Below are 13,146 nucleotides of genomic sequence, written 5' to 3'. Positions count from 1 at the left end.
ATTTTTTTTTAATGTATCTACCGGTCCTTGGCACAATAAAGGTTGGGAACCCCTGATTTACAAGACCCACATCAGGTTTTTATCTAATACAAAAATGTGGTTTAATCCATATTTGTTGCGGTTTACACCACAACAACAACTTTTGCACGCACGAAAAACAGCCCAAAACTATTTAGCTGACGCAGTTTACAGCCCGGCACAAACCAAAATACATAATGAATGTCTCATATGTTTGCTGAATGAAAGCATAACCCTTACAGTAAAGGCCTTTTTAGGGGCGGGTCATGCGATGTTTAGGGGGAGATTGCAGGTCAACTGTTTATACCACAACAAAGTGTTATACTTTATCTTAAGGCTAAAATCACAATGTTTAAATTAATTTGAGATGCACCTCAGCATTGTGTGTCAATATTTGTAATACACATTGTGTTTGATTATGAATCTATTAAAGAGGCCCTATTATTCTTTTGGGGGTTTACCTTTCCTGTAGTACTCACACTTCTATTGGCTAGCGTACCTTTACTTTAGAAATGAGCCCACTACAACCTTTTAACGACAGTCAAATTGACCGTATAATGAGTAAAGTGTTTACCTCCTTCTGCAGCAGGAGCAGAATGCCGTTGTGTGAGATCAGCTTCACTTCCTGTTCGAAACGCTGAACTCGAGGCATTTCTTCAGAAAAGGTGATCTCAGCATAGCCGGTACCGTCGAAATACGACCCGTCATTCACCCAGGGCTGAGTCAGCACCGGCTTCAGCCTGTTTTCAGCAATTTTAAATCAATTGTGATTCACACGGAGGAAGACACATGGGAAATACGAGAGAGTGGGATTAGTCAGAAGTAAAAGAAAGAAAACATTGAAGTCATTGTCTTATAAATAGAATAGCGGTTACTAACTCAAACGTTTTTTTGCTACTGAGACAGAATAGAATAATCCAACATCCAACAAATATTTCAGTTAAATAAGTCAAATGACCACTTGACACTGACCTGCCACAGGGTTTCTCCTCGGTGGTGTTGAGTTTGAAGACGCTTTCAAAGTTATACAGACTCAGCACTTCCTCGTTGAGCGTATCTAGCTCGATGCAACCTTTAAAGTTCGGCAGAGCGAGCTCAGCGGGGGGCTACAAAAAGAATAAAATAAATAAAATAAACAAAATAAATAAAGAATTGGATACTTTGAATAAATGTACATCAACACTAGCCTAATGCCTCCTCGAATGAAAAGGGAACATTGTTGTGCTTTTTAAAAGATAGATTTTCCAGATTCTATTTCGTTTTTTATAAACTTTGAATTGGGTTTTTATTTCTGTATTTTTTACTTTATTTATATATTTTTTTTCTCTCATTAGTTTTATTATAAGATTTAATGATAACCCACATAAGGGCACAAAAAGCCCTCTATTAACACATGTGTTAAAAGATACTATTTAGAATTTGATATTACCTTTTTTAGTAACTAAATAAAAAAACATCCACATTTTTCAGTGCAAACATGAATCAAGTAAAAACGATGTTAATGTTGACGCTCTCATAGGCCTCGACTATGATGCAATGGAGGAGTAGCGACTACCAACACAACTACCCGACAACAGAAGCCTCTAGCCCCCCCCATGAACTCACCTTGAAGGATTTGGGGTACCCTCCCACGTAGAACACAGTGTTGTCGGTGAGGAGGTTGAGCAGACCCTGATCCCCCCTCGCCTCCTGGTAGGCTTTAGTGACCAGAGGGTCTCCCTCCGCTTCTGAAGACATCGACATCTGACCGTACTGCAGGACCCTGCCATCAGCCACAGACAAATTGATATCAATTAGGAAGCACACAAAGGTTTGTTTATTCTGCGAGTGCATGTCTCCACGTATCATGATTTGATGTAGTTGTTTCTGAAATAGCACTTAGAGCCAACACTAGAACCGCCAGAGGTCGCTGTATACCTAAAACCGCCAACGGGACAAATTTACCCGCTATTGATTTTCAAGGTACAATGTTCTTTTATTTATCATGTAGAACAGTGAGTTTTGATCGCACAGGGATGAAACTTATACCAATAGAATCTGTGGACTCTCAGCTTTTCATATGATATAGTTTGTCCAGATACCATGAAGTATAAAATATCGCTACCAGTGCTGATTTAAACGCTTGGTGTTAGACTTGTGTTTTGTTTAGGTACAAATCTCTCTATCTCTCTCTCTCTATCTATCTGTCTATCTCTCTATCCATCTCTCTATCTCTCTCTCTCTCTCTCTATCTATCTATCAATCTATCTATCTATCTATCTCTCTCTCAATCTATCTATCTATAAGGAACCGCAGTAGACAAAAGGCGTTGCTATAGCAACACGTCATGTTTACGCTGCATTTTCTATAAGATAAATATTACCCGCTGGCGGATATAGGTATAAATGGCATTTTTTTTGGCGATTCAAACTGAGTGGCAACCTTGCTAGAAAAGTGCATTTCCACTTGGCGCACACAGTAAAAAAGAAGAACATATACTACTACTGTATACTGCAAATTGCTTACAATATCCAAGCATGAAAATGCATTTTTTTTTTTACATTTATACTTTCAAACTGGAGCAAACGTCTTTATTTCATCATGTGAACATCTAGAATCACATCATCATGTACTATATGCATGTTAATATTGAATATAGTGTGTGTATCGTACCTCTCCAGCACGATGCTGTTGAAGTCCCCATTAGATTTGACTTCTTCAGGCATCAGCACCTCAGCAGTTTCTCCTCCAATGTTGAAGTACCAGAGCAGTCTCTTCCCCACCAACGCCATGCCCAGGAACTCCTTACTGGACTACAAACACCAGACAGGAAGCAATGAAACTACAGAAACCATACTATGTTCTCTCATCAAAATCTCTTAGAAACATTATCACTGAAAAAACAAAGAATAAACCAGGAAATGTTTTGGAAAGATGCCGTACTGTTATTGACCAAGCAATCACTATCTCAGAATTAAATAAAATAAAAACAACATTTAAAATAATTAGCTCCTTAATTAATTTGTTCTGAATTGTTTGTTTAAAGATTTCAGCAGGAAGAGTAAACTTGGGTCTATTTTCACCCTCAATCTCTCTGAATGCACTTGTTTTGGCAGGTTGCACCGACAGTACATTTTGAATGATTTCTAGGAATTATTATATTTTATTTAACAACACATAATATAGGCTCCGTGTTGGTGATGCTTACATCCTTGTTGCCGAGGTAGAAGATGAACTGTTTGTCGCTGTTGTCCTGGCGACGGGCGCGGGCCGCCTCCGGCAGAGTGATGTAGAACTTCAGGGAGGTGTAGGCGGCGAGGTCGGCCAGGTTGTGTGGCGTTCGCACCTGAACACCCGCCCCCCCGTTAAACTTTACCGGCACGCCAACCTGGACAGAGGAGAGAGGCATTAAAACATGACTGGCTGCCTGAACACGCAATGAATAGTTCAATTAAAAGCAGCGGCAGCAAGAGAAGTCTTCAGCCTGGATTTAAAAGTAGTACGAGTAAATCCAGAGTAAGAAGGGAAATAGTCTGCTTTAATAGCATTTTCTGAGGCTTTGCGATCTCTAAAAGCGCTTTAAAACACAAGGCAGCATTCACCAATCCACGCACAGGTTATAATACTCATCAGGAGTGAGAAACATATGAGGGTTTTCCCGTTCATTTGAGATGTTTCTTTGTGTTGTTACCTTGCTGGCAGCGTTGCGCGCCTGCTGGATGAGCTGCCGGATGCGGCTGATGTTCTCCGAGATGTTTGGCATCTGCGCCGAGTGGTTCTGCAGTTTGTCCAACTTCTTCATGAGCAGAGGAATAGTATCACCCAGCGTGTGCACTGAAGAGAGAAAGAGTTACATTAAGAGACATATGGTTTGACTTTATGTCGACTCATAACTTGACATTTGTTATTGTGTTGGATTTGCTTTATTGTTATTGAATATTTGATATATGGCAATACAGTAGTTACATGTTTTTCATTGAGGAAGCGACTAATGATATATCTTTGTTATCAGTTAATCAGATTTATGATTGAATAGTTTTGTCAGAGCCCAAGAAAACATTTTCAAACTGCTTGTTAGATTAGATGTATATGAGCAGAAACATGGTGAAAAAGCACAGACACTAACAGAACAAAACAAAGCTTTTGGTAATTATTAGTTGTTGAAATTAGTTTATTTTTTAATATTTTCGATGTCCCCTGGCTCCTACCAGTTTTGTTGGCCTCCATCAGGGCGTTGTTGATGTCTTCGTTGGTGGCGTTGGCGTCCCCGTACGTCTGCTGCCATTGGTCCAGCTTCTCTTTAATGGGACGCAGGGCATCGTTGATCTGTGTGGCCGTGGTGTTCGCTAAATCAGCCGCTTGCTTCGCCTTGCTGATCTCCTGACTCACATCTGATCGTCACAGAGAAAGAAGCGCAGAAATGAAAAAACAAAACAACAACGTAAAAACAGGTAACAATGTATAAGCTAAATCTATGTAAGTTATTGGCTTGGATGATTTATATCACTGCCTCCGCATGTTCATTACATTTGTAATTGTGTACATTTAATACATCACTTCACAACCTTGGAAGAGTTTGAATATATGTCTTAAAAAAGAGTGATAGATATTTTCACCCTAGCTATCTGAACATGCTTTTAGACATGTATTTTTTTAGTTTGCACTTAAAGGTAGGGTAGGTAAGAATGGAGAGACCAGCTCAAATGCGCTATAATTTGAAAGTACGCAGCTGAAAAAAATCTGCCCCTTCCTTCAGACTTCCTTACAGAGCCCCTCCTCCAACACACATGAACGCGCACATGACCAATGAGGGCACGAGATAAGTTTGTGCCCCGATGGAAGGCTGACAGGCAGGTAGGCCATCCAGTTATTTTAGCCGGGCCGGCTCAGATGATTGGTCGTGCTTTTTACAGCGCTACAGCTTCCACAGATGACATTTTTTTAATGTATTTATTGTCAAAGCATTTAATATATTCATTGCTATCGGGATGTTAAGAGCATTCCATGGAATATAACAAAAAGTGTTTCTGAAGTGAATTACCTACCCCACCTTTAAGTTAGAATGCACCTATTTTAAGATGCTTTAAATATGCGCTTCTGCTGATTCATTGTAATAACATTTCTGAGTCTGTTGAAAATGCTTACTTGAGGTGAAGTTGAGGTTCTTCTGAACCAGCTCCAGGTCTTTCATCACGTCGAGCTGTTTGGTTTTGGCGTCCTTCAGTCGCCTCTCAGCGTCTTCCAGCTGCGGCTTCAGTTCTGTGCAGCAGAAAAATAACTAATTCAACTACTCTGAATTATACAACACTCTACTTTAACGTGATTTCTTGACATTCCTTAAAAATCAATCAATATAATACACATCTTGATATAAAGATGTGTGTTTACCGTTGTTGAGTTCATCTCCCAGCTTCTCCACTTCGTCCTTCAGCTCCACGCTGTGGTTCCTCAGAGAATCTGCGATCTGACTGAGATCCTGGTCCTTTATGTTCTACACAAAAACACCCATATTAAAAGGTCAGAAATCAACAAATAAATAGCTAGAGACAGTTCTTTTTATGGGAAATGTGCTCATACAGTACAAGAGGGAAACATATGTTTTCGTCCTGTACCTCCATAGTGTCGTTTGCAGCCTTTTCAGCCATCTTGGCGGCCTCCTCTGCGTCCTTGATGCTGTTGATGATCTTGTTGTAGGATTGTGTCACATCCACAAGTCCCCCCTTCTTGGTTTCTGCAACCAAACTGCAGAGAAAAGATTATCAACATCTTTCATTTTCTCTTAAATAACTTCTGATAGGATTTTCCTTGTGAGTTTAGTCACCCCAGAGCCCTACAGTGCAGCTTGTTTGTCTGCCTCCTCTACCTGATTAATATATGCTGTAGATAAAAAGTGAACTAGTGTCTTACTCGGTCAGGTTCATGGCTAAAGTGTTCAGCAGCTCCGCGTGTTTCTCTGCTTCCTCCACCAGAGGAATTTTGGATTCGGCCGAAGCAAAGTGCTGCACTTTAGTTGCCAGAGGTGTCCGGGCGCCGTCCAGCTGCGCCGCCAAGCGCTCGTACTCCTGAGAGAAACATTTGATATGTATAAGAGACACTGTTCAACGTCTGGCATCAGCAATCAATATTATAAATATAATCTTAGAAAACTAGACGGTTAACTGATTTTCAATAACAAAGAAAATATGTATTAATTTTAAACCATTTCATAATATTTGTATAAAACCTTTATACCGACTGAATCTTATGTTTCTTTAATAACAAATCTTATATTAATCTTTAAATAAGATGCAACTTAACCGTAACCCCAAAATAAAATAGTTGGCATCTAGATTCTTATTTGACAAATATACAGTTACAATTCAACCACAAATTTATTTTTTCCCCCAACAATTTGTAAAAGATATTACCCAGAATACCAATAACTGTATGTCTTATTAAAGTAATGGTATGCAGCGATTTAGTGGACAAAAGTGGTAACTAAAATACGACTCAAAATGAAAAGAGCTGATTTTAAATGTATAAAAAAACAACACAATGACGATATGTTGTATTAATTGCAAAAAATGTAAAACAATATTAGTCATGCCATAATGACAATTACATAATTATTGGTTTAAAAATGGTTGAACTTAAATAAGATTATTAAGTTAATGAATTAAATAAATGATTCTGACCTCTTTGGAGTCGTGCAGCGTGGACAGCACATCGTTGACATGCGCTACGTCATCTTCAGCCATCTGCAAATGATCCTCCACCTCCTTCTGCTTCATCACCAGGTCATCTACCCTCCTCTGCCACACACACACACACACACACACACACACACACACACACACACACACACACACACACACACACACACACACACACACACACACACACACACACACACACACACACACCACACACACACACACACACACACACACACACACACACACACACACACACACACACACACACACACACACACACACACACACACACACACACACACACACACACACACACACACACACACACACACACACACACACACACACACAGTCAATATCACTTTTTATAAGGGATACACCTATTGCACATTTCTCAAACACATCTGATACTGATAACAGTAAACACATTGGTGAATCCCTACTCTTTACAACTGTCCTGTTCTCCTTCTTTTCTGTTGTTGTTTATTTCCCAGCTCACCTGGTTGTCCTCCAGCGTTTTCTCATTGTTGTTGTTGATCTCCGCGGCTCTGGCCGTGTTGTTTACGGCTTCGTTCAGGGCGTCTCGCAGATCCATCATCTCCGAGTGGAAGCGTGCCAGGCGGTCTTTGATAGTCTTGGCCATGTCGCTGTTTTTTCCCTGACGATTGGCCAACTCCTTGTTAACACGATCCAGCACTGGGAGAGGACACAAAGACCCAGTTTGAGGATGTGATTACACCCGCTATACAATTAGTTGTTGTCAGGTTGCATTAAGTCAGTTTAGTTCGTTTTAAAAAGAATGACATTTTGAACAAATCTTTTAAAAACTGACGTACTTTGAAAAGTTACATCAGTATCAACATGTGATATATGCATTCATTAGTCTCTTTTCCTTTTAACTATAGAGTGCTGAGACAAAATAAGTCCTGAAATTAGTTGCCAGTTTAGCACTGCCCTTGTCTAAAAGTCATGAATTTTTAAATTGGGTTTCAAGTGAAATATCTGAAATAAGAAATAAATGTTATTAAAAAAATACTTCAGTAAATACAGTACCTCACTTGTGAACTTTTAATCCAATTATCCAACCACTAAGAGAAGTACAGTATCTTATGGACTTTTTTGACGAGGGAGCAGGACGGTAACTTACATGTAGTCCTAAAATTTATATATAATCAATACAGCACTCTTTTGACATAACATAAAAAAAAAGGCCAAGTTGTAAAGATTGTCTTCATGAGTGAACTCACATTTCTGCGCCTCGGTCTTCTCCCTGTCAGCTATCTTCTTCTGGCCCACGCAGCTCCTGAACCTCATCTCCCTCATCATGGCCTGCACCTCCCTCATCTTCCTCTCCCTCTCATCGTCGTCCTGGTACGCCTCCGTGTTATTCAGCAAGGACCGGTTCGCCATCATCAAGATTTCTATGGAAAGGCATCACATTAAATCAACCAATCAAATGGTCTGTAGGTTTTGTGGGATGAGACAGTTAACACTCCTCTTGACACACAGAGATGGTTCAGATGAAATGTTAGATATTCTAATGGCTACTAAAGTCTCTTTTTGTATAGCTATGTTTGATACATTTTGGGGGTCCTACCGTTTATATCCATGGTTATGTTGTTGATAAAGGACAGCAGGTCTTCCGCTCTCTGGTGTGTTTTAATGGTGCTGTTGCCCAGGTTACCCGCTTTGTAGGTCACCGCTGTCGCCTGAAAACACCAAAACAACATAACACTTAGTTCTATTTAACAAACACACACATTAAAGGTAGGGTAGGTAAGTTTGAGAAACCGGCTCGAGATACACTTTTTGTTATATTCCATGGAATGCTCTTAACATCCCGATAGCAATGAATATCTTAAGTGCTTTGACAAAAAATCCATAAAAAAATTTCATCTGTGGAAGCCGTAATACTGTAAAAAGCACGACCAATCATTTTAGGCGGCCCGGCTAAAATAACTGGATGGCCTACCTGCCTGTCAGCCTTCCATCTGTGCACAAACTTATCTCGTGCCCTCATTGGTCATGTGCGCGTTCGTGTGTGTTGGAGGAGGGGCTCTGTAAGGAAGTGGCAGATTTTCTCCGGTTGTGTATTTTCAAATTCTAGCGATCTCGAGCCGGTTTCTCAAACTTACCTACCCCACCTTTAATAATATGATTAGTTTAGACTGTTAAAGGAGGTTCTGGTTTAGTGTTCAGTTTCTGGTAAAAAGTCGAGTGAATTGTCGCTGAGCAAGTTCGTCTGGTACAACAAGAAAAAAGATAGAATTATTATTTTTCAAAGTAAGAGACCACACCTTGTCCTGCAGCTCAGTGATGTCATCGTCGATATTAGCGATCTCAGCCTCGAGCACGTCGGTCCGACTCCGGCTGTCATCCAGCGTACTGTTGTAGTTCTCTATGGCGCGCTGGAATCATGGGAAAACACGTTTAATAAAAAAAGATATGTACTATACCATAAACCTAACAAAACATCGATCTTACAGCCACTTGAGCCACATAATGTGTGTGTGTGTGTGTGTGTGTGTGTGTGTGTGCGTGTGCGTGTGCGTGTGTGTGTGTGTGTGTGTGTGTAGACTCACAGCGACGTCCTCCAAAGACTTGTTGAGGTTGTGCAGCTGAGCCCAGGCCATGGAGCTGGCGTTCAGGCTGCTCAGCTGACCGGTCACCGAGCGGAAGTCCTCGCTCATTTTTTCAAGATCCTCCAACAGGACGATGACACAGCTGTCACACGCTGCAAGGAGAAACACACACACACACACACACACACACACACACACACACACACACACACACACACACACACACACACACACACACACACACACACACACACACACACACACACACACACACACACACACACACACACACACCACACACACACACACACACACACACACACACACACACACACACACACACACACACACACACACACACACACACACACACACACACACACACACACACACACTTAATTTCCATAAAGAGATATAGACTCTCTAAGAAATGTTATGTTCTTTACACAGCAGCCCATTTTCTCTCCACACGGATCAGTGTTAAAAACATGGTGTTCCCATGAATCACTTAGACATTAAATCATAGGGTCCTGGTTGATATTGAACACATAAACGTACTAACTGCTGTCATTATAGGTTTGGGAATGTGTTTGTTCTTACGTTCACAGTGCATGCCATGTTGCTGCTCTACAGGTACGTTGAATTTGTTTGAGCAGGAGTCACACTGTTTTCCTGTCATCCCGTTGGGACAGCGGCACTCTCCAGAGCGGGGGTCACAGCGCCCTCCTTTACAGCTGCACTCTGCACACAGGGAGGGGAGGGGAGGGGGTCATGTTAAAAAGGACGGGTGGGGTTGATTTTAAGTGTTTTAACAATTTTGCATCCGCAGTGTGATTAAATAAAAATCTACTCATGAGACTAAAACGATGTTAAATGGGACGACTGACCTTTCTACCTTATTCTAAATGATTGCACTAAACTCTAGCTTGCAATGACACAATACATATATATATATATATTTGTATACACATTTCCTTAAACCGATATATTCCTGCACTTTAACTTTATCTGCATGTTGAAGTATGAATGCTTGTTGTTTGTATGTGGTCTTCTCCTGAATGTTGTACGTCTCTTGTTTGTTTTTTGTATTTTTGATGGCACCTTCAAAAAAGGAGTAGCTCTACTCCTCTCATTGTACCTGTATAATGACAATAAAGGATTCTATTCTATTCTTTTCTGTTTATAGGTCATCACGTCCTGCATGCACTCACCCTTGCAGCCGTTAGGTCCGTAGTCCCAGTGTCCCGGAGCGCACTGTTTGCAGCTGGTTCCGTTGACCCCGGGCCGGCAGGCGCACTGCCCGCTCTGAGGGTCGCACGGCTGCACCAGCGCTGCAGACGCCTCACAGTCACAGTGCCGACAGCCGGAGCACGACTCGAAGCCGAACGAGCCGTCCTGAGAGGAGACAGAGACAGGCAGAGGCATGAGGGGAAGCTATACAAAATAACGCATTACATCGGACATATAGTGTTTACACAAATATATGACAAAGATTTCCTCTCATCTGATAGGCCTGAATTCTTTTGAGTTGTGTCAGTATTTGTGCCTAAAGAATGACTGAAATGTGTTTTTCTGAAGAGCAATGAATTGATATATCAACAAAAACAATATGGGTGCAAATTATATTTTAGAATAATCCAGATATAAAAACGTTAAAATGTGGAGAGAAAAACTTGAAGCTCTTACCTCACAGCGGTCGCAGTGCGGTCCGGTGACTCCGGCTTTACAGCGACACTGTCCAGTGTGGCGGTCACATGACTCGGTGCCGCATGGAGAGCAGTTACATTCTGCGTGAAAGAAAACAAAACACACAAAACCTTTAATCTGCTGTTACACATTTTACTTAAACAATCTACTGAAAGCCTAATTAATTATAAATACTTTAGACCAGAGCCTCTTAGGAGAGAGCAAGTGTTTAATGTGCTATTTCTGTTGATAGAAACGTTTTTTTTGGTTGAACTCACTGGTGCAGTTTTTGGCGTCGATGGCGTCTCCGTAGAAACCGGGGGCGCAGATGTCACAACGTGGCCCGGCCGAGTCGTGCATGCAGCTCAGACACACGCCGGTCAGAGGGTGACAGTCGGTGAAGAGCATGTTGGGGTCGTTGTTGCCGCTGCAGTGACACAGCTGGCACCTGCTGCCCAGCACCATGGGGTTGCCGTAGTAACCGGGGGCACACCTGTGAGAAGAGACCTCTTTTTTAAAGATACATTCGTCTGCAGCAGCTCAGATTAAGATATATTTATCCGTGAGGGAAAGTAAGTACTAACATTTTGTATGCAACTGATGCAATGATCAGTATTCAGCATTTAGCTGTAGTTTAGTTCAGCCATACACTCGTATTTAAAATGTTATTTTCCCCGATGTGTTTTGGCCATTTGTCCACACACAGATGGCTTTTTAGGTAACTGACAGCTTTTGAAAAACTTCTTCCAGGGTGAAGATTATCAGTAACTCTCTTTTGTAATGTTGATATATGTTACTCTTCCACTAGATTGAGACTTCTTATCAAACCCACTCTGTGCTGATTTACCTTTCACAGTGAGGGCCAGCGTAACCCGGCATACACAGACACTGCATCTTGTCAGTCTTCTGCACACAACCCTCTGCAAAGCTGCAGGGACAAACAAAGAATATTACAAAATACTAGTATAAGATAACATTTGAAAAGTAACTAGAGCAAGACTGAAAAAAAGGGAGTAAACTGTGCTGACTTGTTGGAGGCGACCCTCAGTGGGCAGGGGCAACTGGAGCATGACACCGCCTGTCCGTCAAGACTGTTGTTGCCAAGGAAACCACCCCGGCACGTCTCACAGTGGTCACCGGCCGTGTTGTGCTGGCAGTCCTGATGAAAGAGGAAGGAGGAAGGATACGAGATGATGACAATGCTGAAGAAAGATATAAAAAAATATATGTGTGAGTGTGTTTTTATATTATATCTCACCAAACAGATTCCAGATCCGTCCATACAGTGATCAGAGTGTCCGTTACAGTTACAGGGAACACATTTCCCCAAAAACAGACCAATAGTGTCTCTGTAGAAACCTGGAGCGCATTTCTGTAGATGAAAGAAACAAGTAAGTAAGGGATGGAATTCTTTATCAATGAATAACATGACTAACTGATGATTAATGAACTCTTCTTGATTAACCTCACCTGACACGAGTCTCCGAGGTAGTTGGCGGGACACATGCAGATCTCCACGTTGTTGGCGTGGCGACCAGCGGGCAGGGTGTCTGCGGCCTCCAGCACGGTGCCGCGTATGGACACAGAGTGGGCCGACTGGGAGTGCAGGGCCCGGATCTGAAGGGACTCCAGACCCACCAGGACCATCATCAGCTCCTCACGGGACACAGAGTTACCGGTCTGAGCGTGGCGGAAACTTCCCTGAGAGGAAAAAGGAGGACAAAGGTCAGGTTTGGGCTTTAGACTGTTCCTTATTCCACAATGACCTTTAACCCTTGTGTTGTGTTTGAAAGCTGTTACCGTTCATGGTGTTCGCGGGTCAATTTGGACCCATGATTTATCTCAGTCCAAAACACTCAAAAAGAATGACTATCCTCCAATATTGTTTTAACTACATCACAACTAACTTGTTATGCATTCATAACCGTACAATCCTGTTGTAATTGTATTACATTATTATTTATTTATATTTATTACAGCACATATTGCACACGTGCATGTGTGTGTTCAGGTTCAAGTGTTAGTGTACATATTCTTTGAGAAAGGTCGAGTTCCCGTGGGGGGAGGGGAGACCAGGTGCATGTTGCGAATAAAAAATATTGTTACAGTGGCTGAAGGGGGTGGGGTGTCTAAAGTCAAAGATGAATCTTGATCGGGTCAAATTTGACCCGGAGTCACCCACAACA

At 41.7% G+C, this 13,146-nt stretch overlaps 1 protein-coding gene across 2 annotated transcripts in view; it reads right to left on the bottom strand.

Moving 5' to 3' along the window:
- lama5 (laminin, alpha 5) overlaps window positions 1–13,146 on the bottom strand; it is a 102,795-nt gene that overhangs the window by 12,744 nt on the left and 76,905 nt on the right. For both annotated transcript variants that reach the window (XM_034131786.1, XM_034131787.1), the window contains exons 40-64: window positions 12,431–12,661; window positions 12,219–12,332; window positions 11,989–12,119; window positions 11,808–11,888; window positions 11,239–11,453; window positions 10,961–11,061; window positions 10,486–10,669; window positions 9,875–10,015; window positions 9,275–9,426; window positions 8,990–9,100; window positions 8,290–8,401; window positions 7,940–8,113; window positions 7,192–7,388; window positions 6,672–6,788; window positions 5,905–6,059; window positions 5,610–5,739; window positions 5,386–5,488; window positions 5,143–5,256; window positions 4,206–4,388; window positions 3,689–3,831; window positions 3,206–3,385; window positions 2,671–2,810; window positions 1,624–1,780; window positions 991–1,124; window positions 593–758 (exon numbers count right to left, since the gene is read on the bottom strand). In XM_034131786.1, coding sequence (XP_033987677.1) covers window positions 593–758; window positions 991–1,124; window positions 1,624–1,780; window positions 2,671–2,810; window positions 3,206–3,385; window positions 3,689–3,831; window positions 4,206–4,388; window positions 5,143–5,256; window positions 5,386–5,488; window positions 5,610–5,739; window positions 5,905–6,059; window positions 6,672–6,788; window positions 7,192–7,388; window positions 7,940–8,113; window positions 8,290–8,401; window positions 8,990–9,100; window positions 9,275–9,426; window positions 9,875–10,015; window positions 10,486–10,669; window positions 10,961–11,061; window positions 11,239–11,453; window positions 11,808–11,888; window positions 11,989–12,119; window positions 12,219–12,332; window positions 12,431–12,661 — 3,666 coding nt within the window. The remainder of the gene's footprint in view (window positions 1–592; window positions 759–990; window positions 1,125–1,623; window positions 1,781–2,670; window positions 2,811–3,205; window positions 3,386–3,688; window positions 3,832–4,205; window positions 4,389–5,142; window positions 5,257–5,385; window positions 5,489–5,609; window positions 5,740–5,904; window positions 6,060–6,671; window positions 6,789–7,191; window positions 7,389–7,939; window positions 8,114–8,289; window positions 8,402–8,989; window positions 9,101–9,274; window positions 9,427–9,874; window positions 10,016–10,485; window positions 10,670–10,960; window positions 11,062–11,238; window positions 11,454–11,807; window positions 11,889–11,988; window positions 12,120–12,218; window positions 12,333–12,430; window positions 12,662–13,146) is intronic.

Source organism: Trematomus bernacchii, unplaced genomic scaffold (assembly GCF_902827165.1).
Source record: "Trematomus bernacchii unplaced genomic scaffold, fTreBer1.1, whole genome shotgun sequence".
Classification (NCBI taxonomy): Eukaryota; Metazoa; Chordata; class Actinopteri; order Perciformes; family Nototheniidae; genus Trematomus; species Trematomus bernacchii.
Note: the sequence above shows the minus strand (reverse complement) of the source record. Positions and strands in the feature narration are given on the sequence as shown.